Source organism: Haliotis asinina, chromosome 12 (assembly GCF_037392515.1).
Source record: "Haliotis asinina isolate JCU_RB_2024 chromosome 12, JCU_Hal_asi_v2, whole genome shotgun sequence".
Lineage (NCBI taxonomy): Eukaryota > Metazoa > Mollusca > Gastropoda > Lepetellida > Haliotidae > Haliotis > Haliotis asinina.
Window position 1 is genome coordinate 22,629,902 of NC_090291.1, and position 20,918 is coordinate 22,650,819.

General features: G+C 38.7%; 1 protein-coding gene across 2 annotated transcripts; it reads right to left on the reverse strand.

The window, feature by feature from the left end:
- Positions 1-605: 605 nt before the first annotated feature.
- LOC137257899 (phenylalanine--tRNA ligase, mitochondrial-like) lies at positions 606-20,885 on the reverse strand. 2 transcript variants are annotated; one of them, XM_067795402.1, is made up of 7 exons: positions 20,760-20,872; positions 17,276-17,336; positions 13,859-14,429; positions 11,380-11,539; positions 8,019-8,150; positions 2,929-3,089; positions 606-2,507 (listed from the first exon to the last, which is right to left on the reverse strand). In XM_067795402.1, the coding sequence occupies exons 2-7, from the start codon at positions 17,320-17,322 to the stop codon at positions 2,223-2,225; spliced, it is 1,356 nt and encodes a 451-aa protein (XP_067651503.1). In that variant the 5' UTR covers positions 17,323-17,336; positions 20,760-20,872; the 3' UTR covers positions 606-2,222. The 2 variants fall into 2 exon arrangements, with proteins under 2 accessions (XP_067651503.1, XP_067651504.1); XM_067795403.1 differs by lacking the exon at positions 17,276-17,336 and having other exon boundaries at positions 20,760-20,885.
- Positions 20,886-20,918: the final 33 nt, after the last annotated feature.

Consider the following 20,918-nt stretch of genomic DNA (forward strand, 5'->3'; position numbering starts at 1 on the left):
TGTAACTACAGCTAGAACAGATCACGGCAACCTCCTTCTGCTGCCTCTCATCTGTACATGGTGTAACTACAGCAAGAACAGATCACAGCAAACTCCTCCTGAAGCCTGTCATGTGTACATGATGTAACTACAGCTAGAACAGATCACAGCTACCTCCTTCTGAAGCCTGTCATCTGTACATGGTGTAACTACAGCTAGAACAGATCACAGCAACCTCCTCCTGAAGCCTGTCATCTGTACATGATGTAACTACAGCTAGAACAGAACACAGCTACCTCCTTCTGCTGCCTCTCATCTGTACATGGTGTAACTACAGCAAGAACAGATCACAGCAAACTCCTCCTGAAGCCTGTCATGTGTACATGATGTAACTACAGCTAGAAAAGATCACAGCAACCTCCTCCTGAAGCCTGTCATCTGTACATGATGTAACTACAGCTAGAACAGAACACAGCTACCTCCTTCTGAAGCCTGTCATCTGTACATGGTGTAACTACAGCTAGAACAGATCACAGCTACCTCCTCCTGAAGCCTGGCATCTGTACATGATGTAACTACAGCTAGAACACAACACAGCTACCTCCTTCTGCTGCCTCTCATCTGTACATGGTGTAACTACAGCTAGAACCGAACACAACTACCTACAAGTTTACAGTTGACATCATTTTTATTATTCGTAACAAATATTGAATGCATACAATGTAACACACTGTAAATATGTATGACTGAAGTAAATATTATCTTATGAAGTACTGCTGATGTATTGGTGTGACACAAGATGCTTCATCTTACCAGCACATATATATATATATATATAAAATCACTTTTCTTACCATTGAACACTTCACATAAAGAGTAATCAATTTATCACTGTACTGTTATTCTTCATTATCTGTGAGGCTCTCCATTAAAGGTCACATGCGACCAAAAAATCAAACACAATTAAAACACAGTTATCACTTGCTCATGATGTATAAAATGCACTGCTGATTGTGAAAAAACAAATACAAAATCATAAGCGTATAATCGCAAATCAAAAGTGTAATATTTTGTACTTGGGTTTACCTCCCTTGAAATGAAGCAGCAGCAAAACTGAACCCAGTCAGACCCAGTGGGTGTGCACTCATGTTTAACAAGGCCTTGTCATAGGCCACTGGTTCATTTGCTCTTTGTTTATGGCTTATAAGCCCAGTAGGTGTTATTATCAAATTGCAAATGGTCAGTAATTGAAGTTGTGCAATACATATTGTCATCAGCAGGCAGACACGTAGGTGTCAATTAACCAGACATTGAGTTTTCTCTGTGACAGAGTTTGCTTATCACAATCAACATGGTTTTTATGTAATGACTACATTATTTAGTTGTTTAAGTACAGAACTAAGATTAGACTATTGCTCACGACCTCAGGCAGGCATACTGTTTCAAGCTCTGCAAACCTACTCACTGCACATGTATGAGGGCAGCGCAGCATAGCTGTTGACACCACTTTTTCCCCCAGCACTGGGGGAAAATTAGTGAATCGTTTGAACTCTGATTTGGGCTTTTTTTCATTGTGTTTTTTTTTCAACTTTATGGGTTGAATTGGGATTTTTAATGATTTGTTTGGTAAGTGCCTATGAGAATCTGCAAAGTTGTTTTTTATGTTGCATGTGACCTTTAAACAGCTGATAATGTTAACCTGGCATCAAATCTAGACTGGATTTTCAGAGATGCCAACCCCAAAGTGTTGCAAATAGTAGTTTCAATGTTCAAAATTAGTAGTTTGACCATACAATTCGTAGTCAACTAATTAAACAAAATCATGATGGATTCTAAGAAAAAAATGAATGATATTACGGTCACGTGGTTAAATTATTTCCGCAGGAACTAAATGTGTCAAATCGCAAAGGTATTGAAATCAGCTTTGCTAAAATTATGTTTGTTACTTGCAATCATTCCAGTTCAAATATGTCATTAAATATGATGAATGGAAGGTATGTGAAGTCCGAAAATGTATTTCATCGTTGAAAATACATGTTTTTGTCTATATATCCAAATTTTAATGCATTTTATTCAAATTTTGTAGGATTTCTAGTGGTATTGTATTGGCGTAGTTTGATGTTAAAATTCGTAGCGACTATGATAAAATCGTAGAGGTTGGCATCTCTGGTTTTTGTAAAGCACACACAGTTTATTTTTATCTCCTGCATATCACATCTTAGTTTAAGCACACTCCCTGAATATCATCGTATTTCTACCCCCAGCGATTGCACAGCCTCTCTTTCAATCTTGCTATGCATGACATTGACCTCTTCCTGCGTCAAGGTTTTCTCCATATGTCGGTAGATGATACGGTAGCAGTGACTATGTCGTTGTTTCTTTGGATGAAAGTATTTATCAACGAGGCTCACCTGCTCAACAAGGTCACCACCAACTAAGCGCACAAGGTCATAGAAATCATTTGGTGTAAAGGAGTCAGGAATCCAGAATGAAATGTCATTAGTACACTGTGGATACTGGCTGACTGGCTGCAAGCAGACAAAAGTAATGGATAAAGAAGTACCAAAGTACACATAAACCCCAGCAATCACCAACCTCTTGTTGAAGTTGCAACGTCCAATTGGAATTTCATACATTTTTTTATTTGATATTAAAAACCACTTTCTCATGTGGCATAAACAGATCATCAAACTATGAATCTCTTCATAAAAATATAAAAACAAAGGAACACGTTTTTTTCCAGATTCTTTCGTGAAATACCAATTTAAACAATGCATATTTACTGTTATAAGCTAATTCTAAATCATTATCTGCAAAATCAACATGTAAACTTTCATAAAATGCTAACACCAATAGATGAAAACTAGTTGTCTCAAACTAAATCCTTGATTTTACGTTTCTTCATCCATGATACCACTTCTCAAACCTTAAGTTTACTGGTTTACTCACTTTGTATGTGACGTCAGCCTCAGGGTGAAGTCCATCGAACTGGGACAGGAATCCTGAGTCACGACTCCAAAACAAGCGTATGTCCGGAATGGAGTAAAGAATCATTGCTAGTCTCTCCAAGCCCAAACCAAATGCCCAGCCAATTTTGTCTGCAGTACTTGCTGAAATCACAATCATACATCGCTGTCCATGAAGTTTCCTCTTGTATCAAGCTTCAGTCTCAGTCATCATGCTCTGCAGCTGCCCTTCACTGTCAGCTATTTAGCTAAGATACATATCACCTAGGAAACTCAGGGCACATGAAACTACCTTCAGATATACTTGTAAGTTGTATTTCACAGAGTAATGGTGAGTAGCTTACCATAACAGTACATTTAGTTATTTTGACACAGTAAGTCATTTTCACCAATGAAATTAACATATTTACAACTAGTCATCATCAACTTTTCCTAATCTGCAACAATAAATGCAATATTTTTAATTTTTTATAATCCTTCCTTTAGAATTATGCACCACAAAACATTACAAGAGTAAAGGGAAGTTTTCCCTCATACTTTCATTATTTTCAAGTACAGCAGGTTTTGCCATTTGGTAGATGGGTCTACATATATACAGATCTTTCTATTATAGCTGGACACCTCTACATGTATTGCAATTGCACATTAAGTGAGGGCACCCTCCTGAATGTCGAAACAAGATCATGGGCAATTTCAACGCGACATATGACATCATCAGCACACATGCCCTTTCTGGCTGTCACTTCTTAGATATAGTTAATTTACTGCATCTGTAAATATGTAATTATCATTGATAAATCAAACTGTACATTTTATATGGAGTTGGTCACATTTGGCAATTAGACTGTCCACTGCATTGTGATTTTACTGTCCAGGGGGTTGACAGTTTGTAGTTTTAATCGCCATGCCATCAAATGTTATTCTAAAGGTATTTGCTGTCAAGAACTATGTTTCATTCATGATTGTTGTAGTTTCTGAATAATATGCTAATGGTAAAAGTCAAGCAACCCTATAATTTTCAGAAGTTATGGAACATGAAGTGCCATTTTCACTGCGAACGCTTCATGATGACACACATATTGGTGGATGTCTATTAACCAATACTTCAGATGTACTAAACATCATTACAAGAGTTTAGTTTTATGCCACACTCTGCAATATTCCAGCTTTATGGCGGAGGTCAGTAAATAATTTAATCTGGACAAGACAATCCAGTGATCAACAGCATATGCATCAAACTGCGTAATTAGGAATCGATGACGTGTCAACGAAGTCAGCAAGCCTACCTGATCTCGTTAGTCGCCTCTTATGACAAGCATAGCCGTGCAGCATTATATCTGGTCTCATTCTGTTGAGTGTGTTTGAGTGAAGTTTTCCGTGTATCTTTACATGTGCAAATGCACTGGGTACAAATCAAATTACCTACGAAGAAATCATACTAGGTTGCTTAACTTTTTACCATCAGTATATATACATATATATATTTTGCTGTCACGGACATCAAAAACAAAGAAGAAACAGATTGGACTCCATCCTATTGAGCAACATAGTACAATAATCAATCCAGAATCATGAGATTCCACTAGATATATAAATATTAATCAGTATTATTTGATAGATCTAATCACTTGTATATTGCAACACTACATTCCTTATATCCTGTCGTGCAGCACATGCTCTGTTGTACAGCATGCTCTGACACATGGAAATCTGGAAATTGTGGAAGTCTCAAAAAGATAAGGTTTTTTGGTCTTGTACAGCCTTGATATTACATCAATACACATTCTCCCTTACAAAAATACACAGTGAATAAGCACAAGGAACTCATGACAGGTGTAACCAGAGCGCCAGATGAATCGTGTATAATTTTACGACCTCATTAAACAGGTCATCTGTGAGGTCTCAGTTAACATCACCTAAACCTATCAATTATAGAGATGGTATTTTTTAAAAGTTTAAATTAAAATTGATTTGTAAATACATGTACCTTTCTCTTATGACACAAGGAATCTCAATTGCGTGTGATCATAGTTGTTTGTTGTGTCTTATTTCAAATTCAAACACGAAAATTCGGATCAGCTGAAAAGTAGGTCATTGTGTGAATTGATTCATGCCAGTCATCTTTTGGTTTGACTTCTGCCACACATGCAGTGAGTTCTACAGTTCATTTGGCCTAAAACTGCATGTTAATAGGATCCCCTACCATTTCCATTGTCAGATCTGTGGTAAAGGCTATCAACAACATTGGGATATTGATAGTTACTGCAGTGTGAATGAAGACCTAAAATAAGTATACAGTCGTGCCCCGTTTATCCGAACACTTGTGTTTTTATTGAAATTGTCTGGATAAGCGAATTTTCGGATATCTGAATCACAGGCCATATGTATAAGAAACGTACAAAGAAATGAACATAGTAGGCATCAGACATAATCTTTATTGATTACACATAAACAAATATCAGTGCATACATAGCATGTCTCATACCTGTTCATGCAGTTATGCTCGCTTGAAGAAATCAGTCATAGCTTTTTGCACTGGCTGTATAGAAAGGCGAGAGGACTTTCGCCGGTCAGTTCATCACTGTCGACATGCACAAGATCATTGGCAGTAACAGTCACAACTTCTGCACAGGATCGTAGTATCCACATGACAAAATCAGTTAGCAATTGTCTTTTCGCTCACAGCTGTCCAGGCTTGCTTGATCATCCGGATTAATTAATTATAGTGACCCACAAATTGACATGCCTCAAAATCAACTCAGTGTCACCTTGCTACTCAGAGGAAGTTAATCGTCTCGTGCTTCAAAGACTGCCGACTTCTTTCATGTTATGGCACGAGAGGCCCTCAGGAATTGCGTGTGCAAACATACTCAGTGCTCAGCCATCCGGATATACGAGACAAAAATGCACGTAATTTAGTGTTTTGTATGTGAAAATGACCGTTCGGTTACGGAAACCGGATTTCCGGATAAGTGAGTAATTTTACAACGTTGTGAATTCGTTTTAGGGAATTTTCGTTCGGAAGGCGAGTTTTCCGGATATCTGAGGTTCGGGTAAACGGGGCACGACTGTATCTAAGAAATGACAGCTAAGAAAGGCATTTCTGCTGATGAGGATGTCATATTTTGATTTGAAATGGTCATTTTCTGCGATCTTCTTTCGACACTCAGGAGGTGCCCTTGTACAGTGTAAAGTGTAAAGTGGGGGTAGAGCTGTGTAAAGTGGCGGAAGAGCTGTGTAAAGCGGCGGAAGAGCTGTGTAAAGTGGCGGTAGAGCTGAGTAAAGTGGCGGAAGAGCTGTGTAAAGTGGAGGTAGAGCTGAGTAAAGTGTAAAGTGGCGGTAGAGCTGTGCAAAGTGGCGGTAGAGCTGTGTAAAGTGGCAGTAGAGCTGTGTAAAGTGGTGGCAGAGCTGTGTAAAGCGGCGGTAGAGCTGTGTAAAGTGGTGGTAGAGCTGTGTAAAGCGGCGGAACAGCTGAGTAAAGTGTAAAGTGGCGGTAGAGCTGTGTAAAGCAGCGATAGAGCTGAGTAAAGTGGCGGTATAGCTGTGTAAAGCGGCGGTAGAGCTGTGTAAAGTGGCGGTAGAGCTGTGTAAAGCGGCGGTAGAGCTGTGTAAAGCGGCGGTAGAGCTGTGTAAAGCGGCGGAAGAGCTGTGTAAAGTGGCGGTAGAGCTGTGTAAAGCTGCGGTAGAACTGTGTAAAGTGGCGGAAGAGTTGTGTAAAGTGGCGGTAGAGCTGTGTAAAGTGTAAAGTGGCAGAAGAGCTGTGTAAAGTGGCGGAAGAGCTGTGTAAAGTGGCGGTAGAGTTGTGTAAAGTGCCGGTAGAGCTGTGTAAAGTGGCAGCAGAGCTGTGTATAGTGACGGAAGAGCTGTGTAAAGTGGCGGAAGAGCTGTGTAAAGTGGCGGCAGAGCTGTGTAAAGTAGCGGTAGAGCTGTGTAAAGTGTAAAGTGGCGGAAGAGCTGTGTAAAGTGGTGGCAGAGCTGTGTAAAGAGGTGGTAGAGTTGTGTAAAGTGGCGGCAGAGCTGTGTAAAGAGGCAGTAGAGCTGTGTAAAGTGGAGGGAGAGCTGTGTGAAGTGGAGGTAGAGTTGTGTAAAGTGGCGGTAGAGCTGTGTAAAGTGGCGGTAGAGCTGTGTAAAGTGGCGGAAGAGCTGTGTAAAGTGGCGGTATAGCTGTGTAAAGCGGCGGTAGAACTGTGTAAAGCGGCGGTAGAGCTGTGTAAAGTGGCGGTAGAGCTGTGTAAAGCGGCGGTAGAGCTGTGTAAAGCGGCGGAAGAGCTGTGTAAAGTGGCGGTAGAGCTGTGTAAAGCTGCGGTAGAACTGTGTAAAGTGGCGGAAGAGCTGTGTAAAGTGGCGGTAGAGCTGTGTAAAGTGTAAAGTGGCAGAAGAACTGTGTAAAGTGGCGGAAGAGCTGTGTAAAGTGGTGGTAGAGTTGTGTAAAGTGGCGGTATAGCTGTGTAAAGCAGCGATAGAGCTGAGTAAAGTGGTGGTATAGCTGTGTAAAGTGGCAGAAGAACTGTGTAAAATGGCGGTAGAGCTGTGTAAAGCAGCGATAGAGCTGAGTAAAGTGGTGGTATAGCTGTGTAAAGTGGCAGCAGAGCTGTGTAAAGTGACGGAAGAGCTGTGTAAAGTGGCGGAAGAGCTGTGTAAAGTGGCGGTAGAGCTGTGTAAAGTAGCGGTAGAGCTGTGTAAAGTGTAAAGTGGCGGAAGAGCTGTGTAAAGTGGTGGCAGAGCTGTGTAAAGAGGTGGTAGAGTTGTGTAAAGTGGCGGCAGAGCTGTGTAAAGAGGCAGTAGAGCTGTGTAAAGTGGAGGGAGAGCTGTGTGAAGTGGAGGTAGAGTTGTGTAAAGTGGCGGTAGAGCTGAATAAAGTGGCGAAAGAGCTGTGTAAAGTGGCGGTAGAGCTGTGTAAAGTGGCGGAAGAGCTGTGTAAAGCGGCGGAAGAGCTGTGTAAAGTGGCGGTAGAGCTGAGTAAAGTGGCGGAAGAGCTGTGTAATGCGGCAGTAGAGCTGTGTAAAGTGGTGGTAGAGCTATGTATAGCGGCGATAGAGCTGTGTAAAGTGGCGGTAGAGCTGATCAACTGACCTGACTGTAGCAGCTCCTGCTCCATTATGCCACAACCAAGAACTTCCAGCCATTCTCCTCCAAACTTAATTTCCAGTTCCCAGGATGGATGGGTGAAGGGAAAATAACTATCTGTCCAGCGCAATTCAATATCTGTTAAACAAGAGAATGAAATCTATAGTAAAGGATGAAAAGCTTTAGAAATGTCAAGATACAGAGACACACTGACATGACAGAAGCCTTCTCTACTACATGCTCCCAAATATCTCAGTTGTATTGTATACAGACACCAGTAACATCACACAGAGTTGTGGACTGGAAACAAGTAGGGACAGGGTGAATGTCAGTTTCACATAAACACCTGGACACATGATTTTGTTGCTGCAGAATCATATCTACATATGTTTGTTACACACTGGATGTTTCACATGGAAAGTGTCTCAGATGTAACATTTTGCAGCAGCAGCAGCAGCAGCCTCTGCAGGTTGTAGAAGATCACCACCATTACCATGTTCTTCAAGATACTTTGTCATTACATGAGATTTTGACACATTTTATATCAAGCTGACATGTATTACTTTTTCTTTCTAAATTATGCTTCAACCATTTGAAATCATGAAGCCAGGCTGATTCAACACATCTACCTTAGTGGTTTTGTACCCTGCCTTCATAGATTTGCTATGCCAGACCTTGTGTGCATCACTTGCTTGAGGTGTGCAGTATTACCAACAAACTATAATGAGAGACACGTGAGTACATATCACAGTATGTTTGAAAAATACTGATACATTGTGTTTTATGAAATCACACTTATCTTCATTTTGCTCAAAAAGTTTACATAAGTTACAAAAATTGAAACATTTTTAACAAAAATAGAAAAAAAAAATTCTTGAGAAAAAAATGCGAAAATATGAAGCTGTAAAAAAGTGAGGATGAAGTATTTCTATTTCACAGCCAATTACATAAAAAGAATGTATCTGACATTTTGTCATGCACATCCGAAATCCTATTTGAATAATTATTGCCAACCAAAGACAGGCCAATAGTCATCACTTTTGCAAAGGGTGTCCATATATTTTTCTGTGCCTTCTCTTGCCCATCCTGAATTTCACTCAAGCATGAAATAATATGAAGTTGACTTATCTCAATCTTCCCTGATCTGTTTGACTGGCATTTTAGAAGTTGGTGAACAATAATAAAGTACAATTCCTTAAAGATAACAACTTCTCTATTATTCTATGATGCAACGTTTTGGTATGGATCCTTTTACTGTTGTCAAGCATGAGGGTACTTCATTATCAGTCTTCCCTGCTGATGTTTACATTTATGCCTGATTTGATATAAACCTAGCGGCCACCTTACCCTGACCACACCCAGCCACCCTAACACACACACAAACACACACTCCAGCCACCCTCACAAACACACACTCCAGCCACCCAGACACACACAATCACACGCTCCAGCCATCCTGACACACACACAAACACACACTCCAGCTACCCTGACACACACAAACGCACGCTCCAGCTACCCAGACACACACAATCACACGCTCCAGCCATCCTGACACACACACAAACACACACTCCAGCTACCCTGACACACACAAACGCACGCTCCAGCTACCCAGACACACACACACACGCTCCAGCCACCCTGACACACACGCAAACACATGCTCCAGCCACCCTGACACACACACAAACACACGCCTCAGGTCAGGTTCATCTTTCTTTATCAGGGGTGGATACAGCTTTTTGAGAAAGAGTGCTTGCACACTATTGAGAAAAGGGGGTTGCACTTTTCATTTTCATCAGTTTCAATAGTCATATAACAAAATTTCAGGACAAAAGGTGGGGCGTGCACCCCTTCTCTGGATCTGCCAGTGTTTATCTACATATACTTAAATCCCTTAGCAAAACAACCTGACCTACATCTAAAACTGATTTAATGACTAGATTATCTACCTCAATTGTAAAATGGCGAAAAGTTATGCAGTTAGTGAAAATATAACATATTTCTATTTCTGATCCCATTTTTTCCAGCCCACTCTCTTGGTGGCTCTAGCTGGAGATGAGGACCACACAAAATATCCAGATGACCCAACACATGGGAGGTGAGCCTGGGATGCTAGAGTCATTTGAAACAGAAAACTCTTTGGCATTTTCAGGACTTTATCTTCTATATTTGCAAAACAAATCTGAAAACTCATTTCTGATTGGACCGTTTGTGTCTTTTTGATAATGAAATGAGATCTAGACATGTTATGCAGTGAATGAATAGACATTTATATCAGTAACTGAAAATTTGATAATATTATAAAATATTTTCCACACAGTCCTTTAATCCGTAGACTATATGAAATGCACTCATCTACATGAAATGTACCTAATGTCCAACTGAGTGTTAAGATTATAAGCTAATCAACAGAACAGAATTATATGTAGAGCAATACTGTTTGAATGTGAACATATGTAAAATTAATTAAAACATTTCATGATCACCAGACACCTTCACTAAGGGAAAGACTATGGGATGCCAACACTTCCAGAAAACACATTTATTCAGTTTTGTGTATGTAATATTGTATCTAAACATAACACTGCTTCAAACAGTATTGCTGATATAACACGCGTCAGTATCAGGTGCCAGAAGTGAGTAGGGTGATGCATGAATCAGATGTTTACCAGCTAGGTGAATCCCATGAACATGGGTATGGCCCCACAGGTGCCAGTGTTTGGGTTTAGCCAAGGAAGGCAAATCTACACATCAACTTGAAGCAACGTTTTAGACATTGACCACTTGTGACCTTTTACGGAAACTGACCTAGAAAGGGAGGTAACTTTTCCATGCCAAGATCAACAGGTTGAGTACAATACAGCATGATAAATTGGCAAATTCTGACATTGGAGATTGCTCACTGTTAGAAGAATAGGACAAAAGTCAGAACTCACACACAGAACAGTGGGCTTTCTTGTTTGACAGGCAATAGAATTACCTTATTCAGTTACTGCTGATTGTCCTCCATTGTATATGGGTACAACAACCCTGACTTCAATGTCAGTAATTGGTCCAAAAATAACAGGACAGGGTTTCAGGTATAGGGAAGTTAGAAATCTGGCTTCAATTTCAGTAAATAGCTTCAATAAATAGAACACATTGAATCACTTCAATAAACAGAACATCATACGAGTACTTCCTACTTAAAGAATGGGCGATTTGTGAGGGAAGTGAAGGACAATGTATCAAGTAGTGGTAACACTGACTCTCAAGAACACAAAGAAATTTGTTAACATTTTAAATTGGGAGTTGTTTCCTTTCATTGCTGTGGCAATGATAAGAATAACAAAGGTTCATAATCATCAAAGAGGAATCACACCATTTCCAAAGAGGCTAATGGTCAAGTCTTGCAGCGTTGTCTTGAGACTGTGTTCAACAAGTTTAGCAGCGTCAATTGTATGGAAAGCCTGTTTGTCAGCAAGTCGCTTCCCATCTTCAAACAAGCACAGATTTGTTGTGTCAGACACATCCTTAAATAACTGAAAAAAAATCATGTTTGTTTATTAGAAAGTATTTACACTTTAAACATAGATCTAACAAATACATTTCCATGATAATCTAGCAACATAAAAAATACATGATTTACATACTGACTTTTGTGCTGGAGCGGGCATTTCATTAAATTGATATTTTTGTAATGGGTGTTGTAATAATGAAACAGATAACTTTGTGAAAATAACACTTAACAACTTCTTGTTTATTGCACAGAGCGATATTTCGATGTAGATTCTTACACTGCTGTCTCAGAGGTGGAAATAACCCATTGCCCAAAATGTCCCAATCCATTTTTTTTTCTGTAGAGTAAGCAACTTTGTATTTCACGCTGTACCGGTAACTTAATCATGTTGCTTATTTAAAACATCAACAAGAAAATTGGTTGGTGTGGTGGAAAAATTATCAGGGCAGATTGATCTTACATGTGCCTCTGTATTGGAGTACACTGGCAATTTTAAAGTTACTGCCATCCCTGTTTATGTAAAACAAGAGTTATCAGAAGATGACATATCCCCCCTGGCCCCCACATATTTCAAAGGACAAATCATCTGACAATTACTTAATGTCTTTTTAGACTAAGTTTGAATTGCTTCCATGGAAATAATGAAAAACATAAATGCCATACATCTGTAAAATAACAAAAGGCACCAATATATCTGCCAAGATATGTTGAAAGATATCAAATGGTTTTCGAGTTGTGCTCTGGAAACGAAGCCCATCCCTCCATTTTGAGACTAAGTCCGAACAGTTTCCATGGAACCCAAGAAAATGATAAACCACTAAAACCTGCAAATAGCAAAAGGCACCACTTTGGGGTCTGCTACACATATCTAGAAAGTTTTACTTACAGATATTAGGAAGTTTCTGAGTTTTACTCCGGAAACGAAACACACCTCTCACTTTTGAGACTATGTCTGAAACGTTGCCATGGAAACCGAGAAACTAATATATCACAAAAGCCTGCAAATAGCAAAAGGCACCACTTTGGGGTCTGCTACACATATCTAGAAAGTTTTACAGACAGATATTAAGAAGTTTTTGAGTTCTGCGAAACGAAACACACCTCTCACTTCAGAGGCACCACTTTAGGTTCTGACTGATATATCTACCAAGTTTTGCAGAAAAATATTGCACGGTTTTGAGTTCGGCTCCAGAAACAAAACCCACCCCACCATTAGACTAACACCAAAACGTTCCATGGAAAAACAAAAAAAAAAAAAAAATGCCAAAAATCTGTAAATAGCAAAAGGCACAACCATAGTTTAAGATTATTATATCTATCAAGTTTGGTCAATAGATATTGAACGGTTTCTGAGTTATGCTCTGAGAAACAAATGATTACAGACAGACGGATGGACAGATGGATGAACGGGCAGATGAGGCGCTGACTATATCCCCCTGCATTATATGCCAGGGGGATAAAAAGTTGTTATCCACAATGTTGCCAATCTGACATGTCAAATGTACCATATTGTGCAGTCTGACACAAATAATTTCAAATGCATGAACCGGCTTCATTTGTCATCACATTTATGATATTATTTTAATAAATTAATTAAAAAACATAGACTTTCAACCTATTTCTCAATTTTTTTTCTGCCCATTCATCTAAAGAATTAATCTCTTTGTTTGATCTGAGACAATATAAAATTACTGAATCATGAGGAAGGCATATAAACCTAAAGCGTGCTTCTCACTATATATTAGGTCATCTCTTGTTTTCCCAGAATAACCGCATTTGAGGTTTTTATTTTGGAGGAACAGGTTTTACTTTTCGTTAGTAAGACCGCTTCCCAGGTTTTACTTTTTTCAGTAAGACCGCTTCCCAGGGTATACTTTTCCAAACTTTATATGCACATCAACTTTCAAATGATACATCAGTGTTTGAAATCAATTGAAAAATATCATTTGAGATTTAACACACAATACAAAGGTTTTCCAAAGCAGGATTAGAACCCCAGTTCTCTCATCCATAGGCAGGCACTCTACCGCATGGCCACCGGGGCAACAAAAGTGGAGGGGTCAAATTATCTACTTATAGTTACTTTCATTAAACTGAATTTACTTGTGCTTCAGTTATTGTTATGTAGCTTCATTAAATGATCATCTACATTGTAATTACTCATCATTGACAGTATATATGTTAGAGAAAACACTTCTCCTCAGTGTTGGTAGACAATATAAAAGCATCGGGGTCGGGAAATTCCTCCCCTTCCAGTTTTACATTGTCTACCAAAACCTCGGAGGCGTGTTTTCTCCTATACATTGACAACAACAAACAAGTCTAAAACTTGAAAAGTAACCTCAAACTCTGTGAAAAGCCGGACGCCTTCAAGCTGATGGAATGCTGGGTAATGACTTGCATCAATTTCATCTCTCCTGTATACATCTCCCACAACAAGGAAGGCATCTAGTCCAGACTTCATCAGATCTCTCTGATGTGCTGATGTATGTGCCCTCAACATGTATTTGGAGTTGATATAATAGCTGTCAGACCTTGAGCGACTAACATGGTCTAATGGTACCAACAAACTGTCAAAATTCTGTTCAAGGGTCACAACTGGGCTCAGTTGATCATATACTGAAAAAACTGGATTACTTCTGCGATTTAAGTAGTTTTTATAAAAGAAGTTTTCTATTCTTCTTTTTATCAAGTTGAGTGGATGATGTTTTTGCATGTGCAGATTCTGTCCAAGTTTTGAAAGCAGTCCTTGATTAACATTGGTCCAATCATCTGTACTGTAAACTTGGCCTGCTATGTCAAGTGTATGTGGAGCAGTTTTCCCACTAGGGCCTATGTCACTGGCATATCTCCTCACATGGCACACAGCATCAACTCTAACACAAAAAACTATTCGTAGTGAGCGCTGAATCCTGAAACAAGAGCAAAGAAGAAACTTATAAGGAAATAACTGCTAAGTTGTCTGAATCTTAAATTGGTTGTACAAGTGGAATGATTCAATCATACTGAGAATACTGAAGATCCTATGAGTGAGAGTACCAAGACTATGGAATGGTTTAAATACCACATCAGGAAGGATATTGTTTCACTAAAGCAGAAGGGTCACAGATGTGTTTGGCTCATACACCAAAGAAATGCATGCATTTCGCAATCTAACGACTTTAAAAGCATACCAATGGGAAAGAAATCGATATCCAATATTCAGCTTTTCACATAAGGTCATAAACAAGTGAAGGGTGGAAGTATACTCTTGACCAGACAAACCACATTGATATCATGCCTGGCTTGATTTCAGATCTGTTAACCTACTTGCACCAGGTGCAACATAAGACACAAAATCTAGTTGTATTGCTTTTATTGCAATATGTTATGAAAAAGATGTGTTATTGCATTATTATGATGTTTTCTGTCCCTGATTTTCCATTCCTCTTTAAATCTGTAAGTCTTCAAGCTTTAGCCAGATTATTTATCAATCGGAAGTTTACAATGAACGAATGAATGAATGCAAGAATTGTGTGAATGATTGAAAGAAAGGAAAAAACAAAAGAAAGAAATACAAACATGAATGAATGAAGGAATAAATGATACACCACGACCATACCTCTCCAAACATGTTAAAGAACCCAAAACTAACACTAAAACACTTGTGTTAACATCTGCTGTCCTTTTTCAAAATAAATCTGCTATGAGGCATTTTTTCTATTAATAATCAGTTCAGACATCTTATTGCATGTGGGGAATGGCATGGACATTTACAAAATGTCAAGTGACACTGTCACCCATCCCTCAAAAACAGAAAGTTTAAAACTATCACAAAGCATTGTAAATACCTTTCCAATTTTGTCAAATGCTAAGCACAACAAGAAAGAAAGAAGTTATAGAACTATAAGTTATAACAAAGTAGTTACAGAACACAAGCATCACAAACATCAATGGGGGATCAGATCGCCGATATGCAATATTTCTCACACACATCAGATGCACCCTAACAATAAAATGAAACAGTTTTAGAAGAATAATTAGAAACACTCCGACGCCTCTGTGCAGTATTTCAGTGGAGGATCAGATCAGATGAGCAATATATCCTATTTTTCAAACACATCAAATACATCGTAACAATTTTATCACTATTATTTTTGTTAGTGAGTGAGTGAGTGAGTGAGTGAGTGAGTGAGTGAGTGAGTGAGTGAGTGAGTGAGTTTAGTTTTACGCCGCACTCAGCAATATTCCAGCTATATGGCAGTGGTCTGTAAATAATCGAGTCTGGACCAGACAATCCAGTGATCAACAGCATGAGCATCGAACCGCGCAATTGGGAACTGATGATATGTGTCAACAAAGTCAGAGAGCCTGACCACCCGATCCTGTTAGTTGCCTCTTACGACAAGCACAGTCACCTTTCATGGCAAGCATGGGTTGCTGAAGGCCTATTCTACCCCGGGACCTTCACGGGTCTATTTTTGTTATAATATTATCACTATTACCTGCAAACACCTTTCTCCTGATGGTATGTTTACCTCATATAAATTAAAGTTTTTAAGAACAATAATTAGAAGCACTCAAACAACACTCAGTAGTATTTCCATGGTATATCAGATCAGATGGGGGATATGTCATATCTAAATTCAAAATTATCATTTTGGTGGCACTGCTAAGACTGAAATGACACCATTAAAAACCTACCTGCATGCTTTTATGGCACATTTGATTTGTTTGCAAAAGTGCATTAAAGTATGTCTTAACCGTTATCATCTTTCATGACTTCAAGTGACATTATGACTAATGATAAAGTGTACAGGAAAGACAGACAGCTTATCATCAATGCCTTTTCAAAGTTTGTGGTCAGTAAATGTACAAAAATACATATCTAGCACTGTTTTATTACTCATGACTATTTGTGAATGTTACAATCCAGTTAGAACTTTGACATTCACTTCAAGTTGTGTAATGTTTTGAAGTTCAGTTTAATAGACCATGACTTTATGGCACACCTGAAACTGTAACTGAATACTTATATTACCACTATGGCCATGAGGCACACTTGAATAAAATCAGTTTGATCCCTGATATGTTTCACACACCTCACATACATGCTAAAACTATTACTTGCAAACACATTTCAACTAAAGGTATACTCCCTTCCAAAAATTACACAAACATATGAAAAAAGTTTTTAGCGATAGAATTTAGTCTTTGTTTGCTGTGTACCAAGAATGGAAGCCAGGGAGCAACAACAAGCTGACTTGAAACTTCACTACAAGTCTACAGTACTAATACTGACACTAATAACAAGAAGACAAAGTCATCAGTATCCCCTGCAATAGCAAAATACTCTTCATGAATATGTCTACTAGTCATGATGATGTCATGTTTTGATAGAGTGAAAGGAGAGGACTGAAAACATTTTGTTCAGAATTCCAAAACTACCAAAAGGCACCAGTACACCGCCAGATCTATGGTGATGGAATAGTTAATGGTTTCGACGTTTGGGCATAGTGCATTTTAACACCCCCAGCAAAACACATAGAGGATAATAATTATTTGACGTAAATTCAAGTGACAGAATAGGTAACTTATCTTCTACTTGTACGTTTTAGTTGTCACAACACTCTGCAAATGTAATCAACAGTTGAAAATAAACTGGGCTCAATCTTAACAAGAGACCCCTCCATATTTGACAAATTATCTGACAGTAACTTGATGTTTCTTTAGACTAGGTTCGAATTGTTTTCATGGAAATCATGAAAAATATAAGTACCATATATCTGTAGACAGCAAAAGGCACCACTTCAAGATCTGTCTCATATATCTGCCAAGATCTGTTGAAAGATATTAGAGCTAAAATGGATATAATTATCATTAAAACACCTGTACGTTATTAGAAATGAGTGGGCCACTGTAACTTGATTATGCCCGCAAACTGCTTGACGACGGGCCATTATCAAGCCCATTGTTAGGTGACGTCATAAGTTACTCAGCTGTTGAAGTTCAATCATCTACGGCTCGTTTGAACTTGGGTTCATTATTAACGATATATCGGGCTCACATTCGTCACATGTATTTGTGCCATTATGCAGTTTCTTGCCTGTGCTAACCATAACAATTGTATCATAAATTATCACATGCAGCAATGAAAATATCGCCTTGAAGTCTTACATTGCTGAGCACTGAAAACAATGGTGGCTGGTGGTATGGGCAAAGGTCAAGGTCAAATTGTCGTCACTCTCAATAGTGACATCATCTGTGTTGTTCTATGATGTGTCTATATTTGTGAAAAGTGTGTCAGTGACCTCCGTCATTTGTTAGCAGTAAATGCTTCTAAGCCGATGCTGTTGTTTTTATTCCTATTTTATTGAAAATTATATTAATTTTCGCTACAATAATGGTAACGCTATTTTTCAGGGCACTGTCATTTGCAGGAACCCTCTGTCATAATGAAAGACCTTGGCTTCTACAAATGATAATGCCCTGAAAAATAGCATTATCCTTATATCAAAATGGTTTTCGAGCTGTGTTCCTTCCCTTTTGGGATTAGGTCCAAAACGTTTTGAAACTAGGAAAAATGAAAATGCCAAAACTCTGTAAATAGCAAAAGGCACTACTTTGGGGTCTACCTCACATATCTGCCAAGCACTGGAGTGCAAAAGGAAGAAAATGGGCTCGGCCTCTTTTGAGTCATGTTAACTGAAACAATATAACATGAACGACACCAGTGCAATCAAATACAAGGAATTCCACGGATTCATGGAAATTCTCATCCTTGTGAAGTTGTGCTCTGGAAAAGGAGCCCATCCATCATGCTTGAGACTAAGTACGAATCGTTTCCATGGAAACCTAGAAAAATAAAAATGACAAATATCTCTTAATTGCAAACGGCACCACTTCAAAATCTGTCTCAAATATCTGCCAAGTTTTACTGAAAGAAATCATGAAATTTTTAAGTGTGATCCAGAAATGAAAGTCACTAACTCCTCCCTTTTGAGAATAAGTCTGAATCGTTTCCATGGAAACCGGAAAAAACAAAAATGACAAAAACCTCACATATATGCCAAGTATTAGAAAGATAGTAAGAAGTTTTCAAGTCAGGGATGAGAATCAGTACGAGTGAAAAAAAAAAGAGGAAAATGGGCTGTCTCGCTTTGGAGAACTGAATCAACATAACATGAACGACATCACTGCCATCAAATGCACAGAATTCCACGGATTCACAGAAAATTCTCATTCCTGTCAAGTTTTGCTCCGGAAAAGAAGCCCATCCATCTCTTTTGAGACAAGGTACAAATCATTTCCATGGAAACCAAGACAAACAAAAATGATAAAAATCTGTAAATAGCAAAAGGCACCACTTCAACATCTGTCTCATATATCTGCCAAATTTTACTGAAAGAAATTACGAAGTTTTTGAGTTGTGATCCAGAAAAGAAGGTCACCCACCATCCCTTTTGAGACTAAGTCCAAACGTTTCTATGAAATCCAAGAAAAATATACATGACAAAAATCTGCAAATGGCGAAAGGCACCACTTTAGCTTATGTTTGATATATCTACCAAGTTTCGTTGAAAGATATTGTTACATGCCGGGGGTAAAAAAACCTAAGCTGCCAGCATATTGGCTATACTTTTCATAAGACGAGCCACGGCACACGTTATGGTGCTATTCAAAGAGTGACCACTCCCCCTGTTAGAGTCTCCCTGTTCATAATAGGCATTTGCATAGCCTATGCAGACTGTCCAAATTCCTTGAAAAATGTCACAGAGATTGTCACATAATTAATTTTTCCCACTGTAACAAAACATGTTAAAAATATATTCATGAATCAATTATAAATGTTTATTATGTGCAAGTTTTAAACGTCTTCCATGTTCAATCATTAACATATGATCTGAACAGCGAAATCGACAGAGGGCAATACGATATACTTTCACATTGACAGCTTTAATGTAATATTCTTCTGTCACAGTCATTTTTATTTGTCTGAAAAAATCTAGCTTAGTATATTTTATAAGATCTGAAGCCCATGTTTGGAGATCAATATCAATGCACCTCTGCTTAAATTGTATAAGGAAATTGTTAACATTTGTAATTTGTTGATCCACCCACGCACTTCCAAAACCATAACTGAAGAGAAGTTTCTTAACTCTCAAAGTCCAACAATCAAGATTCTTTGAGCCTATATTGAACTGCATATAATGGATATTCAACATGTTATCTGTCTTCATCTTCAGTGTCATACTGGTCTATTTCAGTGCTCCCCATCTTCATCTGCACCACTGCTAATTTGGCATCATTTAAGTGATGCTGATGGGATCATTGTCAGCTCAGGTGCTACAAAAATGTATCCTGGCCAAAGTAAATGTACACAATCGTACCCTAGGACGATCCCATTCTGCATCACGGTGAGTGCTTAATTGGTTTATTTCTTGCACACATACTTTTTTTCCTGACTGTCAAACTGCGGAATTCCTTGTCAGTTGTAAAATATCAGCTCCATATTTGATTGTGTAAGAATACAAAGTGAGTAAATGATTTTTAATTTCCAGAAAGCACTCGAAATCAGGCAATCTGGAACAACACCACAAACCAATTTCGGTTTTGGCTTGACAAAAGTGAACTCGTCTGCTGTTTAGGGTACCAGGTACGTTTCTCTACATTTACTTTGGCTAGGGTACATTTTTCTGTATACTGAAAGATACTTGGAGTACATTTCTGTAGTACCTGTGCCAACCCCTTCAGCTTAAGTGATGAAAAATGTAACAGACATACAATCTGAATCCTGTGCTGGGATATAAACCACAGACCATCTGATCCACAGTCTGACACCTTGTCCACATGTCAAAAGAGCAAGTTGACATGGTCAGGGACTGTTCATAATTTATGGCTGAGTGTGTGTGGTGGTGGTGATTTTAAAGTTGGGGTTCTTTTAAAGTTTTGATCTGGGGAGGTAGGGTGGTCATCAATTTTGCTCAAATTCTTGAGGGGGTCGTGGATTTTGAACATGAAAAACGGTGGTGAGGTCTGGGAGTGTTTAATTTGCTATGTATATTAATTTGAGGGGAGGAGGGTCATTCACACTGTACATGCAACTTCAAAAAAATCATCATCACCCTCTAGTCATAAATTATGAGCGGTCCCTTTGGATATCGTCGGTGGGGTGAGTCCACGCCCTGCTACACGTGTGTTGTGAATGTTACATTTTGGGAATTGTCTGTTAATGAAACTAATTTCATATGAACAAGACGTGCCTGGGGAACATATTGTGCGTTCACAGGATCACACCGTAGATTTACTCTGAATAACCGATAAACTTGTATCGGTTTGAGGTCGCCAATTTACTTCTTAAAATAACAGAAGTTGTCAACTTTGTTTTTCACGACATTGATAGAATAAGTGTTGGTGCTGAA

What these genes read in the sequence shown, in the direction of transcription:
- LOC137257899 (XM_067795402.1), bottom strand. Translation starts at nt 17,322, where the DNA reads ATGAGACAGATCTTGAAGTGGTGCCTTTTGCTGTCTACAGATATATG. An exon ending in GCAGGAGCTGCTACAGTCAG is followed by an intron (nt 3,090 to 8,018) that starts GTCAGTTGATCA and finishes TTGTGATTTCAG; the next exon opens with CAAGTACTGCAGACAAAATT. An exon ending in AGGCTGACGTCACATACAAA is followed by an intron (nt 2,508 to 2,928) that starts GTGAGTAAACCA and finishes GTCTGCTTGCAG; the next exon opens with CCAGTCAGCCAGTATCCACA.